The sequence below is a fragment of the Mesoplodon mirus genome (genome assembly GCF_964341445.2).
Source record: "Mesoplodon mirus genome assembly, chromosome: 18".
NCBI classification, from domain to species: Eukaryota; Metazoa; Chordata; class Mammalia; order Artiodactyla; family Ziphiidae; genus Mesoplodon; species Mesoplodon mirus.
In genome coordinates this window covers 51054797-51077299 of record NC_138994.1, presented here as the reverse complement: position 1 = coordinate 51077299, position 22503 = coordinate 51054797, and the positions used below count along the sequence as shown (strand labels likewise).

The 22503-nt window shown below is 45.8% G+C and overlaps 1 protein-coding gene across 1 annotated transcript in view; it reads right to left on the bottom strand.

Moving 5' to 3' along the window:
- The window catches only part of PRPF8 (pre-mRNA processing factor 8), a 36921-nt gene extending 21870 nt beyond the window's left edge, over positions 1-15051 (bottom strand). The window contains exons 1-24 of the mRNA XM_082605392.1: positions 14971-15051; positions 14667-14777; positions 13765-13933; positions 11320-11484; positions 11015-11233; positions 10673-10885; positions 9803-9928; positions 9602-9707; positions 8449-8639; positions 8199-8318; positions 7923-8112; positions 7670-7789; positions 7425-7559; positions 6948-7077; positions 6374-6570; positions 6039-6245; positions 5747-5910; positions 5480-5606; positions 5170-5362; positions 4708-4895; positions 4325-4563; positions 3952-4098; positions 3558-3768; positions 3245-3361 (exon numbers count right to left, since the gene is read on the bottom strand). Of these exons, the coding sequence (XP_082461518.1) occupies positions 3245-3361; positions 3558-3768; positions 3952-4098; positions 4325-4563; positions 4708-4895; positions 5170-5362; positions 5480-5606; positions 5747-5910; positions 6039-6245; positions 6374-6570; positions 6948-7077; positions 7425-7559; positions 7670-7789; positions 7923-8112; positions 8199-8318; positions 8449-8639; positions 9602-9707; positions 9803-9928; positions 10673-10885; positions 11015-11233; positions 11320-11484; positions 13765-13933; positions 14667-14766 (3774 nt within the window). The 5' untranslated portion in view covers positions 14767-14777; positions 14971-15051. The remainder of the gene's footprint in view (positions 1-3244; positions 3362-3557; positions 3769-3951; positions 4099-4324; positions 4564-4707; positions 4896-5169; positions 5363-5479; positions 5607-5746; positions 5911-6038; positions 6246-6373; positions 6571-6947; positions 7078-7424; positions 7560-7669; positions 7790-7922; positions 8113-8198; positions 8319-8448; positions 8640-9601; positions 9708-9802; positions 9929-10672; positions 10886-11014; positions 11234-11319; positions 11485-13764; positions 13934-14666; positions 14778-14970) is intronic.
- Positions 15052-22503: the final 7452 nt, after the last annotated feature.

The window sequence follows — 22503 nt, the reverse complement described above, 5'->3', positions numbered from 1 at the left end:
GAGTAGTTCTGGGAAGAGCCCACACTCACTCACAGTTGTCTTCACTCTCTTAAAACCCTCAGTGCAGTTTCTTCAACAGTCAAATCACACCCTCACCACTGTGCTCACGTCCAGCACCCCCTGCCCCTCACTCCAGCCCAGGTGAAGCTGAAAAATGCAAGGTTTGTTATAACTTCCCACTAAACTTATCTACATTCCCAACTATGCAGACCTCGTTCTACTAGGTTCAGAGGATGCTTCCCTCTGCTTTCCCTTTACTCTATCCCTGCAGAGCAGACACCATCCCATCACCTACCACGCTTCTCTGCTGCACTCTGAACCGCTACTGGCTCCTTACTGTACACATACTCCCATCACTCCCATTTAAAAATACCTGCCTTGACTTCTATCTCCCTCTAGGTGGCGCCTAAAGTCCCTCCTCCTCCTCCTCCTCCTCCTCCTCCTGCTTTGGCAAACTGACAGTCTTTGCTGTCTCCACTCCCTCACTTCCCATAAAGCCTCACCCACTGCAATCTGGCATTTATCCCGATATTTCTGAAACAGCTCTTGCTAAGGTCATCCATGACATCCTGACTGCCAAATCCAATGGATACTTGTCAGGCCTTATCTGACTGAAACACACTTAGGCAACTGACACTGCTAAGTGCCCATCCCGATCCCTGACAGGCTTGGCATCCATGGCCCGGCACTCTCCCAGTCTGGCCACGCTGCTCAGTGTTCCCTACGGTTCCAAACTCACCCCTCTGCTCTTCTCGCTCCTTACACTTTCCCCAGATAATTTTGCTCACTCTTGAGTTTTCAACCATCTCCTTTATATTGACAGACTCCTAAATCTGTATTTGCAACCCAGACATCTTCCCCAAGCTTCAGATCCCAAAGTTATCTCCACTTGGACATCCTATAGGAACCTCTAAGTTGCCCCTAGTCGCTCTTACTTTCTCACCTCGTTTCTCTCCCTGGAGCTTCAAACTCATAATGCTTTTCATCAAATCTAAGAGGTACCACTAAATACACACACACATATATTTATTTTGGAACTGAAGAAATACGATATAAATAAGTGCCTGCTGGAACCTCTATCTGGATGTTCTCAGGAACGTCAAACTTTTTATATCCTAAACTAAATTCATTTATCTTCTCTCCTAAACCTGCTCTTCTTCCTGTAGTCTTCCAGTTGATGGCTAGCCACCCATGCCAAAAACTGAATGTTATTTTGACTTCCTTTCCCTCTGGCATTTCACCAAAATGAAGCTCTGCTGACTGTACCTACTATTTATCCAATCTGTTCCCCTCTGCGTACGTTCACGGATCTCATCATCTCTATCTGGACTTCAGCAGTAGTCCACAAACCTCATCTTTCCTCCTCCTCTTCTGAATCCATCTTCCCCACAGCTGCACAAGTGAACCACCTAACACGGAACGGAAATCTGAAAAAGTCACTCCCATGCTCAAGACCCTTATGGGTTTTTTTTTTTTTTTTTTTTGGCCACGCCATGCAGCACGCGGGATCTTAGTTCCCCAACCAGGGATCGAACCTGTGTCCCCTGAATTGGGAGCGCAGAGTCTTAACCACTGGACTGCCAGGGAAGTCCCCCCTTATGGGATTCTTAACAAGGCAGGTGATGCCCTCCATGATCTAGTTCTGCTTACCTATCCAGCCTCCATCTCCTCCACAGTTTTACTGCTGTAAACCCAAACTTTTTATGGCCTCACATGTACCACGCTGGCTACCTCTTCATACCTCTGGCTGAAAGAATGCTCTCCCTCACCTGCCCCTCACATGTTATTTCATTCAGGAAGTCCTTCTCTCTTCCTCTCCCAGACTGGGCTAGTCATGAACCTGAGGATTCTCAGAGATTCCCAAGTAACACAAGAGCTCTATAAACACATTGTACTGTAGTTCTCTTGACTATGCATTGTCTCTCCAACTAGGTAGTGAGCTCTTGGAAGGCAGAGACTGTGTGTCATATGTAGTGTGTGTGTAGCGTCTGGAACACAGTGGCTATCAACAAACACAAATGGAATGAATGAGTTACACAATTCCTGTTATCTGACTCTTGGACGATATACACCAACCTAAAAAGACAAACACTTTTTCCCTGCACTACACTCAAAAAGAAAAAATGTATCATGAGGGACTTTAGGTAAGGAATATTAAGATTAAAAAAATGTATCCTTAACAGAACTATTACTAAAAAATTGGAAACCTTCTTTATATGCTGCATATTTAAAGGGATATGAAGGCCAGAAGGAGAGAAAATGCTACAGCTAAGAGTTATTCTAAGAGAAACCAGGATGACGCATTTTTTAATCCAGAGGCATTTTATTTCTATGTATGTACTACGTTCCTAGAAAAAGAATACCCCCTATGTATTTTTATGTCTTGCTTCTTTGTGGTCCACAATGCCAGCTGAGTTGTCAGTACAATGAAACCAAACTGATGGGGCAAGAGCAGAATATTCTGCCATTTTTCTAGGTCTTTGAGTTGCACAGCAAATCTGGGGCTGATCACATCACTACACTTGTTTAACTTGCCTGTGAAATTCAGTTTTGCCCGCTCTGTGATCATCAATGATTTCAAATTCACCCGTGTAACCCTGCCTCATTATTACAGTTAGAAACTGGACAGTGACTTTGGAACACAACCTAATAATAACCTAGCACTTCCCTCTCTTTTTGGCATTACTGATGCTCTTGAGAGTATCAGCCAGGACATTCATGTGCCCCATTAGTGGAATGGAAAGGCAGCAGGAAAAGAGCAAGGCGACTTTTTAAACCTTGCAGAAACTTAAGCACACACAGTTAACAAATCCTCAGATTACTCTTTTTCAATTCCAGCTGCCTTCGGCTGGGCCTTTGGAAACAACTGAAGGGGAAATAAACACTGAGATATAGCTCATTATACTTGCTTTTTAACATGCACATTATGTGACGGGTCAAAAGATGAACTGTATGACCTGGATAACAAGCCTGGGGACAATGCAAAAATGGTGATTTTTGTTCAAATTTAAAAATCCAATTTCTACCCTTACCTTAACTTAGAATCATCACAACTACACAGAAGTAGGCTGTAGAGTTCCTACAGGGAATTCTCAGGAAACAACTGTGAGGTGATTTGACACTCTAAGCTGCTGTACCATAAAGCATGGAGACTAGTACACTGGACACAGTTGGGAAGAAAGGAGAGCAAAGGAGGGAAGAGCTGAAAGGGATGTGAGACAAAGGACACTACTGCTGTACGTACCTTGGTGAAGGTGGTGGAGCCAGAGGCCATCAGAATTTGACGCACACGGTTGTGGAAGCGCTGCATTGACTCATCATCCACACGCAGGAAACACTGAGCTGTTCGCTCCTTAGTAACCTAAACCATAAGGTCAAGGTTAACTATCTCTGGAACTGCCACAGGAACAAGAAACACCACTGAGCCCTACCCTCCCAACAGAGCTCAACCGACTGACAATGAAAAGGTGCGCAGTATACCTCACCCCCACCTACGCAGGATGTACAGGCATGGTAATGCTACTCCTACTACCCCCTGGTCCCGCTCCAGGCTGTACCTCATTCTGTAGGTTCCAGACCCCATCCTTGTGGGTGAACTCCTCATAGCTGGTGCGGCATTTAGGCAGGATGCGGCACTCAAAACCACACATGTTGAACAGCAGGTTGGGGTTGTCCTTACTGTACACGGACACGAAGCTGTTCTCCCACTGAACTGTAGTCACTGAGCGTGGCAGACGGTTCTTGATGTCCCAGAACACTGCCCGACCCCTGCCCACAGAGAACACAGGGTCACATCCGTCTCCTAGAAGGAACTTCCCTTCAAAGGCCAGACTGATGATATCCCAACAGAGTACACCCTCCCACCCAGGACACCACCTTATAAATCCCCTCTAATTGTTCTCTGGGTCCCTCAGGTTGATTCCAGCTCCCACGGCCCCAACTTAGACTCACAAGTTGACATCATGCTTCATGAGGCGCATGCGGGCGTCTCGGGGCCAGCATTTCTTGTTATTATAGCCAACGATGTTTTCATTGTTGGGGTCAGGGTGCTCCGTCAGGTAACGCTGGATCAGGTCCCGAGCCTCATCTGCTGTGAACCTACACCAGACAAGGTGCGTTGCTGAGGGCCAAGTACACTGGGATCTCATGAGGTCTACAGCTCCACAGACGGGGGCCACCCCCAACCTGCACCCTACTCACAGGACTTCATCCCATTTTAGAGCCCCAACCCAGCAGCAAGTCAACTAAGGTACAAGAGCTGCTTCCAGAAGCTGGGCATATACCTCAACACCCTGCAAGGGTAAGAATCCAGGCAAGCCCTCACCTGAAAAAAATATGGATGCGATCGATGTATCTGCAGAAGAGACGGATGGGGTGGGCAGCCTCAGTGGCTATGTCTTGGAAACTGAGAAAATCGTTTGGCATCTGAGGGGGCCCAGCCATCTCACTGGCCCGGTGCAATCCCAACACAAGCAAATCCATAACCAAGCCATAGTACTGTACGATGAATGAGGCAAACTGCAGGCCTCTAATGATCCCATACGAATTTGTATGGTTCATGTCCTAGAAAGAAAGACAACTCTTAACCATGGCCAAGTCCCAGGCTTCTCGGGGCCCATCCTCTTTTGCCCTCCCCCCAGCAAATCCCAACTCAGTGGGCCAACCACCCCTCCCCCAATTCCTTGCCACCCTGCCCCCAAGACACACCTTGTAGTTGATGACGACATTGTTCTTGGCCGTCATGTAGTCGGCTATGTTGTGGTCCACGATGAGGCGCAGCAGCCGATTAAGCAGGGTCAAATCTATCTTCTCATACATCTTCTCAAATCGGGACTCCAGCATGACGTTGCACTCGCCCTCACTTGTCTCCCACACGTCCTGCAGGTTATTGATGCCTGAGGAGTAGGAAACACAGGTCTCCAGCAGGTTAGAAATTCCCTTTCAGAACTAGTGCCTGCAGGAGCTATCACATTCATAACCCGATCACACAACCACCCTATTCATTCATCTGTATTGCTAGGAGAGTCAGCTGTGCTCAACGTAACATCAACACCGTTTCCTGGGTACCATGCACCAAGAGAGTAAACTAATTATGCTGACTGGATGAGAATTTTCCCACAGAACTTAATTCATCTCCCTTCCTCAAGGGCAATCCCAGAAAAGTTTTACCTTGGCACCACTTATAAACAAGCAGAGGAGGTGGTTCTGTGTCAGCAGGCTTGATCCAGGGTGGGAAAAGGCGGCGCTTGTCAGCTTCATACCACAGGTACTGGTCCAGGTAGGCATCAGTTATCTTCTCCAGTGGCTCCACATCATACACTGGCACCAGGTGGCTATAGAGATCCATGAACTCAATGCCCACCTGTGGGACAAGGAAGCTGGCTCACACCAACCCACCAATCATCTGAGGCAACCTGCCGCCCTGGGTGCCACGAATGAATCAAAAAGCCAAAGGAAAATGTTGGGGTATCTGACTCACTTCTTTAAAGGCTCTCTGTGTGAGGAGGTGACGCTTGATGCGGGACAATGCCTCGTGGGGGTTGTCATAGGCTTGCTCGATCAGACCTAGCTCCTCCCTCTGCGACTGGTTTAACCGAGACTTCACACTAACAAGGCAAGAGTAAAGGTGAAAGGGAAAACCAAGAGGAAGCCATCCTCAGAAAGGCCTTCTTTCTTTGGACTCTGACGATGATGCCATTCTCCCCCCCTCACCTCCCCACAGGAGCCTGTCTACTCTATTTCTCACCTGTAAGCTTCCTTGAGCCGCTCCAAGGCCAAGATGAGCAACTTGGTGTCGTGCTTGTAGGAGAGTGGGGGGAATGGGATGGGTGAGAACCTACGGCTTTCCAGCCAATGCACAGTGGTGGTATACACTGCCACCGCTTCTTCTGCTGTGATGTAAGGCCCGTCCTGCAAGGTGGACATGAGAATTAGCTTCCCACCATAGCCCAATCCCACCAGGGCAAGGTATGGTCCCAACTTTGCAGTCCACCCTCCTGCCCACCCCCACACACCAAGCCCAGCCTACTCTGCCCAACCTTTAGGTAGTTGTGCTGCCGCTCTTGTTCTGCCTTCAGGTAGAGCCGAGTGAGGCGTCCCAGGTTCTTTTTGCAAACAGTCTTGTCTACAGTGGCCCCACGGCGGATCCGTTCTCGGTTGTAGTGCGCAGTGTTGGTCCACCAGTCAGCCTTGGCCTTCACGTATCGAAGGATCATATTCTCTATAGGGGTTGGCAAACCAGGGACCTAGAAGTGCAAAAGGCACAATGAGAAAGTGATGGGAGCCACATGGCCCCCAAAGACATTCCAGAAGTGGTAATCCTGAGCCCAGGAAGATGATGTCTATGCCTCCTCGGAGTTGGGGAGACGCCCACCTTCCAGGGAATATTGGCCTTCCAGCAGCGCCAGGCTTCACTGAGGTGCTGCAGGATTGTCCGGGCCTTGTTCTGTTTGATTCCCTCAGGCATCATGTCCAGAATGTCATGCATCACAGCTGCCCGAAGCTCAAGGTCAAAATGTGACTCTACTCGCTGCTTGGTTACGGTCTTTGCCACCCCCTTTGAGTGTCGGCCTAGAAGTGAAAGTGAGTAAAAGCAAGATTTGTTGCTCCTAATAAGCGTCTCTACCTTCATGCTGTTGCTTACCATGGTTATAATGAAATCAGTAAGTATAAACAAAGCCCAGCATATGCAAGACAAGATACGCCAGATATTCAGAACTACGCTTCTGAGGAATTTCCATCCTGTAAATGCTCGATAGCCTCAAGGCCCCAAAGCGAAGCCCAAGACCCAGAATACGAGGTCAGACTCATTGGAGACTGGGTCTTAGAGGCAATCCAACAGGAAGGGATTCTCAGTCTCGAACAAGGTCAAGGAACAGAAGAGGAACACACATGATCTACCCTTGGAGTGATAATGGGAGAAGCTGGACACGGAGAAAACCACTTACCTTCAAACTGCCGGGCCAGGAGGTTACCCAGCCATCGCTCCAGCAAAGGGGTGATGCCACGCATGAAGAACAGCCAGACCCGCCAGCCAGCAGCCCAGAAACCACAGCCAGGGCCCTTCCCTACAGGGCCCTAGGATTCCAAGCAGAAGTCAAGAATACAAGTTAGCAATTCATTCAGACAACAACAGAAAATTGGGCAGAGGTGGGGCAAAGAGCACATGTGTGGCAGTTAAGGGAAAAAATGGGAAAACTCTGAGGCCTCCATATCTAAAATGGAGTAAATGAAGAAACCAGTCACTGAGATTCTCTATTTAGACCTAAAAGTGGGCTTTGAGGGGAAGTGTTGAGATTCACAAGATGAGGGCAGTAATGAAACACTCAAAGCCTCTCTCCAAACAGGTGCCTGGAAAGAGTCCTGACTAGATGTAAAAATTAAGATGGATCTGAGAACATGAACGTACGAGGGCAGGGTCCTACCGTGTTGAAGCGGTAATAGATGAGATGCTTCAGGTCCTTGCACATGCGAATCTGCCGCATCAGCTTATATTTGTACCGGTACATGCCCGTCAGCTGCCCCACGTGGGCAAAGATATACTGCAACCCATCTGCCAGCTGCAACACAATTGCCCCAACAGGCTTTAAGCTAGAGCCAGATCCACGATCAGCCCAGGCTTCACCCAGCTTCCCCACCTGGAGCCAGGACTGGGAATTCCTAGCCTCACCTGGAAGGCATCCACATTGCCCAACCGATACTGCACATGACTGTCCACCACCAGCTTAGTTAAGCGCAGAACCTCTCGACACAGATGGAAAGCATTCCCAAAACGAGATTTCTTTCGTTCCTGGAAAAGAGGCCAAGGACAGAAACAACATTTGTCAGCAATAGTCTGGACTGGATGTATGCTCTCCTTAGAGGCCAGAGCAAAGCCAGTCTATCCCTCAGCCCAGGAGACCCCTAAGGTCCAACGCAGGTACCTTGGTGGTGAGCGTCTTGACAGGCTTGAGGTTGAAGTTGTAGTCCAGGTGCAGATAGTTGAGATTCTTACGGTGAATGAGAAGGTTGAGCATGTTGTAGCCCTGGCGGCAAACCTGTAGCCCCACCTCCACCCAGTCCAGCTTTGTAGACTGAAAGAATTTGGTGGCTTTGAAGGAACGGAACAGATACCTGGGGTGGGAATAAGGAGTGAGAGTTAGACTTCTGATTATCTCTGGAACAGAAAAAGTCTGAGTAGGGGGCCTAGGGCACCTCACCTCTTCTTTTGCGCTTTAGGGGGCCGGTGCTTCAGGGCATTCAGCACATAGTACTTAAGCAGCTTCTGGTAGGAAACCCTCACTTTCACAGGCTGCCCAGCAGGACAATGCTCCCGATACCTGAAAAAACAAGCCCACCAGAGCTCAGCCCATCTCTTCTTCCAGCCGCTCTGCTAAAGGCTGCACGCCCACCCAGCTGGAGTCTTTCCTCCTGTACATCCACTACTATCCCCCCAGGTAGAAACCTTACCAGTTCTTGACAAGGGGAATGTCCAGGGCCCGGCGGGTGCGACCAGAGCGTAGGTTGAAGGGCCGTGGGGCCCAAAGCAGGGCAATGCCATTGGCTGTATTGTCTGTGTAGAGAGGTGTATCTTTCAAGAAGGGCTCCACAAACTCTGGGAGCTCAAACTCCTCGTCGTCATCTGGCAATGGTTCCTGACTCTGAAAGAAGAACCCCCGAGGGTTTATTTAGCTCCCGCTGATCTGGGCAGACACTTGCGATCAGAGGGAAACTCTCTGGGGCCAAGTACAGTGGCTACATCTGCCACGGAAACTGAGCTGCCTGACAAGAGAAGCCCTGAAGGGCCAAGGCAAAGGGGGCCAAGGGAGCAGAGAACAAGGCAGGGCCAACCAGGAAAGCAAGCAGCACTCCTCACACCCCAACTGGCTCACCAGCAAAAGGTCTCCTAGAGGACCCCCCAATACCAGGAAGAGGTGAATACTGCAATCACCTCCTGTCCAAGCTCCAAAAACTGGGCTTGGGGAAGGAGATCTGTTCATGTTAAGAACGTAATGGAACGTGGATCAACATCAAAAACATTATGCTAAGTGTTAAGACCCAGCCACAAAAGACCACATACTGTATGATTCCATTTATATGAAATGTCCAAAATAGGCAAATCTACAGTGACAGAAAGCAGATTAGCAGTTACCTAGGCAAGGAAGATTCAAGGGAAATAGAGTGACTACTAATGGGTGCAGGGTTTCTCTTTGAGGAAATGAAAATGTTCTAAAATTAACTGTGGTGATGGTTGCACAAGTCTGTGAATAAACGAAAAACCACCGAATTATCCACTTTAAACGGGTGAATGTGTGGTAGTGAATTACAGCTCAATAAAGGATTAAAAATAAAAACAAGAACACATTGGAAACAGACCAGAATAAGACCACATAGAGTCCCAGAGGAGAAATGATAAAACCCAATTGGATAATCATAGAAACAAGATAATACCAATAACTTGGTCTGAGCCAAGTGCCAAACTCTCACGTTAGCTTACAGCTAGAGGGGAACACTTAAGGATGGAAAACATGTCTCCCTCTAGCTGAATTTTTATCTAGTAATGCTTCTGCCCGGACAGGAAGTCTCTCTTGAAGAGCTGAGGTCAAACGTCCCTTCCTCTCACCTTGACAGAGTGCCTATGGGAAATTGGGTTGATCAAAGGATCAAAGTAGAAAGCTGGCAAATCAGGATCCTCAGTTTTGATGAACACAACATTAGGAGTGTGGTACCTAAAATGAAAGAAGAGTCAGCCAAGGTTCTCCTGCCCTGGCCCAACCTAAACGCCCACCTCTCCTTCCCCCCAGCTGGGTTCTAGCTCTCTCACCAGGTGAGGTGGACGTGGTGTGGAAGATTGTTGTACAAGTACGGAAAAGCAATCTTGTACTCAGTGCGGATGGGCTGCCGGATGATGATCTTGTTAATATCATTGAATTCATTCCAGTCTTCATCCCTAGGGTGCAAAATCAAAGATGAGTAGACTAGTTGGGCAGTTTGGAAACTACAATGGGATCTTAAGGATCAAGATGAGATTTTTTTTTTTTTTTTTTTTTTTTTCTTTTTGCGGTATGCGGGCCTCTCACTGTTGTGGCCTCTCCCGTTGCGGAGCACAGGCTCCGGATGCGCAGGCCCAGCGGCCATGGCTCACGGGCCCAGCCGCTCCGCGGCATATGGGATCCTCCCAGACCGGGGCACGAACCCGTATCCCCTGCATCGGCAGGCGGACTCTCAACCACTGCGCCACCAGGGAGGCCCCAAGATGAGATTTTATGGGGCTTCCCTGGTGCTGCAATGGTTAAGAATCCGCCTGCCAAGGCAGGGGGCACAGGTTCGAGCCATGGTCCGGGAAAATCCCACATGCTGTGGAACAACTAAACCCGTGCACCACAACTACTGAGCCTGTGCTCTAGAGCCCACGAGCCACAACTACTGAGCCTGTGGGCTGCAACTACTGAAGCTCGTGAGCCTAGAGTCTGTGCTCCGCAACAAGAGAAGCCACCGCAGTGAGAAGCCTGTGCACTGCAACAAAGAGTAGCCCCCGCTCGCCGCAATTAGAGAAAGCCCAGTGCAGCAACAAAGACCCAATGCAGCCAATCAATGAATGAATGAACGAATGAATGAATAAGTAAATTTTTTTTAAAAAGATTAGATTTTGTTTAACCCAAGGTGCCTAAAATCTCTACTCTCTCCAACTTACTGTAGGTTGATGTCTCGGACAAGAGGCTCAAATTTGGGGCCTCCAGGAATGGCCATATTGAGTGCCTTGGAGGTAAAAAAGGCCTTCAGATCAAACAGATAGAAGTAATTGTCATCTACCAAGTCTGTCAGGAGCTGATTGGCCAGGCGGTAGAGAGTGGACATCATAGGCAGTGTGAACTGCCAGCGTTGGTAAGTGGAACCATTCACATACCTAGGGAAAAAAGAGGCCCGTGTCAGGTAGATATACTAGCTAGCCAAGCCATACTACCCATTGCTCTCCCAGGACCCCTTCTGGAGTTCCAAAACCCTCACAGGAGTGGTAACTCCAACCATCACTCACTTCCGGCTGTCCCTCAATGGCTGGTGGTCATAGAACCAGTCCAACACAGGGGCATCTTCCTCAGGGTCCAGCTCTAGCTGAATTGCCTCCAGTGGCTCAACATCTAGGATGTTGTCAGCATAGTCCAAAGGCGGCTCCTCATCATCAAAAGGGGGGAAACGCATCCTCTTGAAATGCCTCCTGTCTCTTTTTTCTCGACGCATCATAATCCACATTGACCTGGAAGTCGACAATGTCACATAACGGTTTATACCCACGGCCTCCACAACCACCACCACCACACACCATGTTCCAGCCCTTCTCACCCCCACTGGGAGATGTAGACAGGTTCAATGACCCAGGGAATCTCATTGACAAAGGAAATGGCTCCAGTGATGTGGTACAGCACAGGCACATCCCGAATCTGCTCCCAAGGCATAGGCATGTTCTCCAGGAGTTTGAGGACTGCATGGGGCATGTACTTTAGGGCACTGCAACAGCAGAAAGACAGATGATTAGAAGTGACCAGGTGTTCTGCTACCTGTGCCATGCAGAGAAGCCACAAGGTAGCACAGTATCACGTTCCACAGAAAACCAGTCTTACAGTCCAAACCCCCAGTTAGTACACAGGCCCTCTGTGACCAGGAACTCTGCCTCCCCACCTCCAGCTGTGGCACTCTGCTTCTTAAACATCACTGTCCCACAATACTGGGCTTCAGTCCCTCTAAATCAACAGCTGTTCCCTTAACAGACAGCCTTTAGGCTACCTCACAGTCTATTCTCTCCGTAGCTTTCCATAAAAAATAATATTTACCACACTTTACTTTAACCATTGTCTATTATGTCACTAGGCTATAAGCTCCAGAAAGGCCATTACTTCCTGTTCACTGCTATATTCCTGGCACACAGCACAGATCTCAAAAATATTTTTGAAATAAAGCTTCCACAGCTGTCTTAGACCAGTTCATTAAGTGGCTAACATTTTTAAAAATTTATTTATTTATTTTATTTTATTTTATTTTATTCTTGGCTGCATTGGGTCTTCGCTGCCGCGCGGGGGCTTTCTCTAGTTGCAGCAAGCAGGGGCTACTCTTCGTTGAGGTGCATGGGCGTCTCAATGCGGTGGCTTCTCTTGTTGCAGAGCACAGGTTCTAGGCACACAGGCTTCAGCAGTTGCGGTTCGCGGGCTCTAGAGCACAGGCTCAGTAGTTGTGGTGCACGGGTTTAGCTGTTCCATGGCATGTGGGATCTTCCCAGACGACGGATCGAACCCTTGTCCCCTGAACTGGCAGGTGGATTCTTAACCACTGCGCCACCAGGGAAGCCCAGGTGGCTAACATTTTTGTGTAAAAATGGAAAAGGGATCTGCTAAGGCATTTGTAGCTGTACTCACCCACCTTGGGGACACAGAAAAACAAGAGTACAAAGACCTCAGGAGTGAACTACCCCCGAACCTGAAGATTCTGGTCACTTAGGAATTACAGGAAACAGGAATGTACAGGTGTCCTGCTCTTGGCTTTAACCTACTCAAAGATAGAGACATCTTATCAAAGCATCAACAGGACAAATTAAAAGCTCCAGTCCCAGATCAGGAAAAAAAATCAGGGCAATAAAGAACACAACTGAGAACTCTCCTGCACTGTTGGTGGGAATGTAAATTGGTACAGCCACTATGGAAAACAGTATGGAGGTTCCTTAAAAAACTAAAAATAGAGCTACCATATAATCCAGCAAACCCACTCCTGGGCATATATCCAAAGAAAAACATAATTCGAAAAGATACATGCACCCTGATCCTCACTGCTGCACTATTTACAATAGCCAGGACATGGAAACAACCTAAATGTCCATAGGCAGATGAATGGATAAAGATGTGATACATCTATACCATGGAATATTACTCAGCCATAAAAAAGAATGAAATAATGCCATTTGCAGCAACATGGATGGACCCAGAGATTGTCATACTGAGTGAAGTAAGTCAAAGACAAATATCATATGATATCGCTTATATGTAGAATCTTAAAAAATAGTGGTACAAATGAACTTATTTACAAAACAGAAACAGAGTTACAGATGTAGAAAACAAACTTATGCTTACCAAAGAGGAAGTGGGGGAGGGATAAATTGGGAGATTGGGATTGACATACACACACTACTACATATAAAACAGATTACTAATAAGAACCTACTGTTGGGACTCCCCTGTTGGTCCAGTGTGTAAGACACCGTGCTCCCAACGCAGGGGCTCAGGTTTGACCCCTGGTCAGGGAAATAGATCCTACAGGCATGCCGCAACTAAGAAGTCGTCCACGTGCTGCAACTAAAGATCCCGTGTGCTGCAACCAAGACCTGGCGCGACCAAAATAAATTAAAAAAAAAAAGAACCTACTGTACAGCACAGGGAACTCTACTTAATACTCTGTAATGACCTATAAGGGAAAAGAATCTAAAAAAGAGTGGATATATATATACGTATAACTGATTCACTTTGCTGTACAGGAGGAACACAACGTTGTAAATCAACTACACTCCAATAAAGATTAATTTACCAAAAAAAAAAAAAAAAAAAAAAAGCAAAACCGGAAGATGTGGAAATTATGACAAAATTCTAGTGATTTTCTCCCTTCTTTGATAACCACTCAGATGGGCTGTCACAGAACATTAAAGTCCCAAAATGATAAAGCAGCTATCCAGGACTGAAATATAAGAGACAGGGAGAAGGGAAAGGGGCCAAACTCCAAATGAAATACTTCCAGCATGTTCCTTACCCCAAGTACACCCTTTTGTCATGGCGAAACTTCCTGTTGGTCATGTCTCCATGGTCTCGAATGATCTTCCTGACATGTTCTGGAGGCATGTCTTCCTTTTGAGCATCCACAAATCCAAACTTCCGCTTTTCCGCATAGCGCTTGGCCTGCAATTGCTGCCATTTTCGGGCTACAAGGACACCTCAGTTTAAAGAACTGCACACCCTTAGCCTAACCACCCCCGCCCCTTGCCCTAGGGTAATCTCCGGTCAGGGTGTATGACAGAGGGCAGGCACCCGGCAGAAGCACTCCCTGACAATTCTCTTGTCTACTCGCCCTGCTTTATTTTTTTTCTTCATCACATTTATCATTTCCTAGCATTTCTGTCATAACATAATTAAAGTTTTTTTTGTTTTTTTTTGTTTTTTGCGGTACGCGGGCCTCTCACTGTTGTGGCCTCTCCCGTTGCGGAGCACAGGCTCCGGACGCGCAGGCTCAGCGGCCATGGCTCACCGGCCCAGCCGCTCCGCGGCATGTGGGATCTTCCCGGACCGGGGTACGAACCGGTGTCCCCTGCATCGGCAGGCGGACTCTCAACCACTGCGCCACCAGGGAAGCCCTTAAAGTTTTTTTTTTTACTGTCCATCTCCCTCACTGCAACTTAAACCCTGTAAGGGAAGGGGTTTTGTCTGTATCGCTATTGAATCCTCATTGTCTGGATCAGTGCCTGCAAATAATAGACGCTTTTACTTTTTTTAAGTACATGATTTTAGAGACTTGATTAGATGTAAAAAATAAATGGGGGCCAATAAGTGCACTAACACCTCATGTTTTGACACTTGCCAAAACGGGGAAAGGGGCCAAACCCGCTGCGCGCACGCGCACACCCGCCCCCAGGCGCCGCTCCCGCACGCTTTCTTCACCTTTCTCCTGAAGCTTCTCCTCCGACATGTAGTCTGGCAGCGGGGCTAGAGGGCCAGGCACCGGGTTACCCGGCCCTCGGTAAGGAAATACTCCGGCCATACCCGGAGAATCTGGGGAGCAGCGAAAGAAAAAAATTAACGACAGGGCCCGGGCCCGCAAGAGGGGCAGCAGGAACACGTCGAAACCCACGGCCTGCAGTCCCGCCTCGCTTAGAGTGCGTCCAGCCCGGCCCGATCCCTCCGACCGTTCAGCCCGACCCCAGCCGCGCCTCCCGCAGCCCGGCCCTTAAAGCCCGCCACGTACCCCTACAGCCCCTCACACAGATAGCCGCTTCCCTGCAGGGCAATGGCGGCAAGCCGACGTCCGCTCCGCGTTGCTAAAGCCCGGAAGTGCGCGACGCGGCTTCAGCAGGTGACCCAATAGGCGCCGGTGTGCTCAGACGGATTAGAGAGTTCACCAATTAGAATTGCGATTCTTGCCGGAGGGGGCGGATCCATGGGCGGAAATATTTGGACGCGAGGGGGTGTGGTCGTAATAGGCGCAAGCCCCGCCTTCCGCGTTTCTGGAGCTGTCTCTGGGGCCTCAGTAGCGGCTCGCGTCCGTCCGACAGAAGCCCAAGCTTCCAGAGTTTTACTAAATTTGTCGAAGTTTGCACATTATTCTGTGTCTATCTCATATATGTAGACTTGAGGTGCAGTACTAACTCCGAGTCAATCAGTCTTTTGTTCATGCATTCATTCATTCATTCATTCAACAATCATTTACTGAATGCCTACTATTGTATCAAGCGTTGGGTGGGGGGGTGAAGAGGGGAAGGGGGTGGGGGCGCCGGAGGCGGGGGGTGGAAGGGGGAAGCCAACCTCAAGGAGCTCCCCAAGAAACTGGGTGGTAGACGAAAACCCAGGCTCTCACAATGCCCTGTGATGGGAATTCGGGGCCAGGGTATATAACCCTGCCTATCATGTCAAGGAGGAGTTAGTCAATGAACCTACAAAAGTAAAAGAGGCCTTGGGGAACAACATTGCCAGGTGTTTTTCCGCCTCCCTCTCCATTCCTATTTTCTCTCTCTGGCGACGACTACCCTATGAAGTGTATAATGAACACCCTATAAATGCTTCTTGACTCCCTCAGGCTCTGTCTATGTCTTGCTGCTTGAATTGCCCTCCAACTCCTGCCTTGTTTTAATTTTCATGCCTCTTGCTCTATTTTCTGATAACAACTTTGAATCTGACTTAACAGATAAGTTTGTTTGAACTCACACCAAGTTTATTGTGGAGGATGCAGAGGACTTGTAACCCATACAGGTTCTTCGTCTAGTTGGGAATTTGGGACTCAAAAGAGAAAATGAGAAATATGCAAAGGAGAGTCCAGGCAAATACCGGCTGGTGTGGAGGTTCATATAGTTCAAAGAAGAGAGAGGAGCATTATTAAAGATGTGATGGAGGTGGAGGATATGAAGGATTTGAGGAGGTAGAGAAAGAGGAAGGAAAAAGAAATCCCAGGTGGTGGTAACTACTAGGGTTAGAGTTTAGAAAGAGAAACAAGCATGGCATGTTAGGAAAACAGCCAGCCAATCAACCTGGCTGCAAAAGAAGGTGCAGCAGCCTCTTTATGATGTTCATCATTGTCACTGTAGTGAAGTCCTTACCACTTGTATAAGGTCCACTATGTGCCAGGCATTATTCTAAAACCTGGTAAAATTCTAATATTGTCTGTTTTCATTAATACTGTTGTACTAATGTCAATTTCCTAGTTTTGATTGTCCTACTATTGTTATGTAAGAAGTTCTCAGGTGTGTGAAGAGTACACAGGAACTCTCCGTACTATTTTCTAAACAGCATTATTGAGAAATAATTTGCATTCCATAAAGTTCACCTGTGTAAAGTATACAATCCAATGTTTTTTAGTATATTTACAGAATTGTGCAATTATCTCTACCTAGTTCCAGAACATTCTCATCATTCCCAAAAGAAACCTTGTACTCCTTAGCACTCACTCCCCACTTCCTCCCACCTCCTACTCCTCAGCCCTAGGCAACTACTAATCTACTTTGTGTCTCTACAGATTTGCTTGATCTGGATATTTCATGTAAAGGGTATCATAGAATAGTGACTCTTGTCACTTTGTGACTGGCTTCTTTTACTTAGCATGTTTTTGAGGTTCATCCCTGTTGTAACACATATATATTTTCTTTGTAGAAATGTCTTTTCAGATCCTTTGCCCATTTAAAAATTGAGTTGTCCAAACACATGAAAGGATGCTCAACATCTTTCCTCATTAGAGAAATGCAAATCAAAACTACAATGAGATATCATCTCACACCAGTCAGAATGGCCATCATCAAAAACTCTAGAAACAATAAATGCTGGAGAGGGTGTGGAAAAAAGGGAACACTCTTGCACTGCTGGTGGGAATGTGAATTGGTACAGCCGCTATGGAGAACGGTATGGAGGTTCCTTAAAAAACTACAAATAGAACTACCATATGACCCAGCAATCCCACTACTGGGCATATACCCTGAGAAAACCATAATTCAAAAAGAGACATGTACCAAAATGTTCATAGCAGCCCTATTTACAATAGCCCGGAGATGGAAACAACCTAAGTGTCCATCATCGGATGAATGGATAAAGAAGATGTGGCACATATATACAATGGAATATTACTCAGCCATAAAAAGAAATGAAATTGAGCTATTTGTAATGAGGTGGATAGACCTAGAGTCTGTCATACAGAGTGAAGTAAGTCAGAAAGAGAAAGACAAATACTGTATGCTAACACATATATATGGAATTTAAGAAAAAAAAATGTCATGAAGAACATAGGGGTAAGACAGGAATAAAGACACAGACCTACTAGAGAATGGACTTGAGGATATGGGGAGAGGGAAGGGTAAGCTGTGACAAAGTGAAAGAGCGGCATGGACATATATACACTACCAAACGTGAGGTAGATAGCTAGTGGGAAGCAGCCGCATAGCACAGGGAGATCAGCTCGGTACTTTGTGACCGCCTGGAGGGGTGGGATAAGGAGGGTGGGAGGGAGACGCAAAAGGGAGGGGATATGGAAACATATGTATATGTATAACTGATTAAATTTGTTATAAAGCAAAAAAAAAAAAAAAAAAAAATTGAGTTGTCTTTACATTTTTTAGATGCAAGTTCCCTGTCATATATATGATATGCAAAACTTTTCTCCTGTTTTTTGAATTATCTTTTCACTTTCTGGATGGTATTAATCGAAGCAAAAAAGTTTTTAATTCGCATAAAGTCTAACTCATCAAATCTTCTCTTCTATTGCTTATGATTTCAGTGTCAAATCTTAGAAATCATTGCCTAACCCAAGTCACAAAGATGTAATCCTATGTTTTCTTCTAAGAGTTTTATAGTTTTAGTTCTTACCTGTAGGTCTATGATTCCCTTTGAGTTTATTTTTGTGTGTGGTGTGAGATAGGAGTCAAAATTCATTCTTTTACCTGTGGATATTCAGTTGTTCCAGCACCATTTGTTAAAAAGGCACTCTTTCCTCTCTGTCAAAAATCAACTGACCATTTGTTCTGGACTCTCAGTTCTATCCCATCGGTCGATATGTTTATCTTTATGCACTCCGTGCTATTTTTGCAACTTCCATATGAGCCTAAACGGTATTTCAAAACAAAAAGTTAATAATTAGCGAATTTAACCCTCAAAACAACCTTACAAAATAGGTATTATTATCTTCATTTTACTTATGAGAAACCCAGACGCAGAAAGTTTGAGTAGGGACTTCCCTGGTGGTCCAGTGGTTAAGAATCCGCCTTCTAATGGAGGGGAAGTGGGTTTGATCCTGGGTTGGGGAACTAAGATCCCGCAAGCAGTGTGGCGAGACAAAAAAAAAAAAAAAAAAGTTGAAGTCCAACTCTCCCCTTGGCCTCTCATACACATGTACACCCTTCCACTACCCCACCCTCTCAGTATGATTACATTATTCTTTTGGTGAGACTAATACTCAATATTTACATAATTGTGCATGCAGTAATAATAGCTAGCCCTTATATAGCATTTACTCTGTATTAGGCACTATTTTTTTAAACGCTTTTTATGTTTATTTTTATTTTTTTACTGAATTATAGTTGATTAATTAATTAATATATTTATTTTTGGCTGCCTTGGGTCTTCGTTGCTTCACGTGGGCTTTCTCTAGTTGCCACAAGCAGGGGCTACATTTCCTTGCGGTACGTGGGCTTCTCATTGCGGTAGCTTCTCTTGTTGTGGAACACAGGCTCTAGGCATGCAGGCTTCGGTAGTTGTGGCACGCGGGCTCAGTAGTTGTGGCTCACGGGCTTAGTTGCTCCGTGGCATGTGGGATTTTCCTGGACCAGGGCTCGAACCTGTGTCCCCTGCATTGGCAGGCAGATTCTTAACCACTGCACCACCAAGGAAGCCCCCCAGGCACTTTTCTAAGCACATTAACATTAATTCATTTACTTCTCATGATAATCCTATTATTATCATTCCATTATACAGGTGAGGGTACTGGGGCACAGAGAAGTCAAGTAACTTGCCTAAGACCACATAGCTAATAAGGGGAAAATCTGGGATTTAAATCCAAGTAGTCTGGCTCTAAAAGCCATGACCTAGTGTACCCTCCCCAGCTTTCTGTGAAGGACACAGTATTGGAGTACGTGCCCAGCCTCTGAGATGATCATTTATTTCCCAGGTCTTCAGATACAGCCCTACCCCTTGCTAAGGATCCAGGCTACAGGGAGGAAACCTGCACCTCCCCTCACCCTTCCCCCTAAGTTTTTTTTTGTTTGTTTGATTTTTGTTTTTGTTTTTGTTTTTGTTTTTGTTTTTGTTTGGCTGCTCCGGGTCTTAGTTGTGGCCTGCAGGATCTTAGTTCCCTGACCAGGGTTCGAACCTGGGCCCTCTGCACTGGGAGCGCGGAGTCGTAACCACTGGACCCACCAGGGAAGTCCCCACCCCCCTTAAATCATCTCTCCCACCCCTCTGTCGAGTGCCCTCACCCCCACTGCCTTCTATCTGTCATCAGTAATTTACATGAAGTTAAAATGTAAAAAAATAAAAAACAATCATGCAAAAAACTTTATTATGCCTGTCTATACAGACGGTACCCACAGATTTGCAGCTTTTTCAAGTAGTAAGCTATGATTACATTTATTTTCCTATGCAACTGTTTGTTTTGCCCATAGTTAATAGCTGCATTTGCTTAGTTTTCTACGGATTCTGCCAACTTCTCCTCTGGCTCTTCATTAGTTTTTAAATCTCTTTTAAAATGTTCAGACATATAAGGTAGTCTATCAATTTCACCTTCCCCCTCAAAAAAAAAGGCTTTCCCAGAGCTTTGTGACCTGCTGTAGTATATATCAGTTTCCCTCTCTGCTGGTTGTACAGCTCTCTTCCTAGGATTCCCCTTCACCAATCGAACTGTGAAGTATTTCTCTTCTGTGTTGGATCTCCTGTTTTCTATATCTGGGTCTTCCTTTTTCTTTTTTTTACATCTTTATTGGAGTATAATTGCTTTACAATGTTGTGGTAGTTTCTGCTGTACAAAAAGTGATTCAGCTATATGTATACATATATCCCCATATCCTCTCCCTCTTGCACCTCCCTCTCACCCTCCCTATCCCACTCCTCTAGGTTGTCATAAAACATCAAGCTGATCTCCCTGTGCTATGCAGCTGCTTCCCACGAGCTATCTATTTTACATTTGGTAGCGTATATATATCAATGCTACTCTCTCACTTCGTCCCAGCTTACCCTTCCCTGCCCCACCGTGTCCTCAAGTCCATTCTCTAAGTCTGCGTCTTTATTCCTGTCCTGCCCCTATGTTCTTCAGAACCATTTTTCTTTTAGATTTCATATATATGTGTTAGCATATGGTATTTGTTTTCCTCTTTCTGACTTACTTCATTCTGTATGACAGACTCCAGGTCCATTCACCTCACTACAAATAACTCATTTTCATTTATTTTTATGGCTGAGTAGTATTCCATTGTACATATGTGCCACGTCTTCATTATCCATTCATCTGTCAATGGATATTTAGGTTGCTTCCATGTCCTGGTTATTGTAAATAGGGCTGCAATGAACACTGTGGTACATGTCTCTTTTTGAATTATGGTTTTCTCAGGGTATATGCCCAGTAGTGGGATAACTGGCTCATATGGTAGTTCTATTTTTAGTTTTTTAAGGAACCTCCATACTGTTCTCCATAGTGACTGTATCAATTTACTTCCCACCAACAGTACAAGAGGGTTCCCTCTTCCTTTTTCTTGATTGTCTCCCTCATTTTGATGGAGTGTATTTTCTAGCAGTTTTCTGAGAAGCGTACATGGAAGATAACGTTTTTTGGACTTTGCATGTCTGAAAATACCTTTATTCTGCCCTCATACTTGATTGATGGTTTGGCTGGGTAACAGACTCTACTTTTAAATAATTTTCTTTCCAATTTTTGGTGAAATTACTCCATTGCCTTTTAGCTTCTGGTGTGATGTTTAGAAGTTCGATGTCATTTTGATTCCCGGTGTTTATACATATCTTTTCCCTCCGCTCTGAAGCATTAATCTCAATGTTCTGAAATTTAATTCTGTTGTTGCTTGATGTGAATCTACTTTCTTTCACTATTCTGGGAATTCCATGGATCCATCAATATGGCAACTCGTGTTCTTTGGTTTTGAACTTTTTCTTTCATGATTTCACTGATGATTTCCTTTTTATTTTTATTTTATTTTATTTTTAAGAAGGAATTTCCATCTTCAGGAAACAACTTTATTTATTTATTTATAAATTTATTTATTTATTCATTTATTTTTGGCTGTGTTGGGTCTTCGTTGCTGTGTGCTGGCTTTCTCTAGTTGTGGTGAGCGGGGGCTACTCTTCGTTGAGGTGCGCAGGCTTCTCATTGTGGTGGCTTCTCTTGTTGTGAAGCACGGGCTCTAGGCACGTGGGCTCAGTAGTTGTGGCTTGCGGGCTTTAGAGCGCAGGCTCAGTAGTTGTGGTGCACGGGCTTAGTTGTTCCAAGGCATGTGGGATCTTCTCAGACCAGGGCTTGAACCCATGTCCCCTGCACTGGCAGGCAGATTCTTAACCACTGCGCCACCAGGGAAGTTCTCTTTTTTCTTTTTTTTTCCTCAGTTTTCTTTCTGGGACTCCCATTATTTTGATGTTGGGTTTCTTGGACTGGTACCATGACTGTCTCATTTTTGTCCCTAATATCTTCTTTCTGGGAGATTTTCTCAACTTTATCTTCCAACTCTTCCATGAATTTTTCATTTCCAATATCACACTTTTAAATTTCATATACTCTGTTTAGTTCAGTCTGAATTCTTTTTAAAATTTTGGTAGTATATTATTTCATGCTTATGATATATTCCCTTATCTCTCTGAGGAAAATAATGAGTTTTTCTGAAGTTTTATTCTCCATGAATAGTCTTTGCTTTCTCTGTGTTTTCCCATTTTTCATATTCTACATATTTCATGTCAGAGGCTCTCCTCAAGTGCTCATAATTGGTCCTTCAATTAAACTCGTAATAAATACTTCCAATGAAGACAGAAAGATTTGACCTAATTGTAGGGGGAGGGTCATGGAAATGTCTTTAGGAAAAGAAATGTTGGAAATGAGCACTGAGAAGTGAGAATGTATAAGATAAAGGGGGTGGGATAGGAGGAGGGGAGCCAGGAAGATGGAAACAGGGGAGAATGGATAGCCTACCAGGCATTGGGCATTGTCTGTGCAAGGTCCTGAGAAAGGAAGGAGCATGGCATATTTTATTTTATTTATTTATTTAGGCTGTATTGGGTCTTCGTTGCGGTACGCGGGCTTCTCATTGCAGTG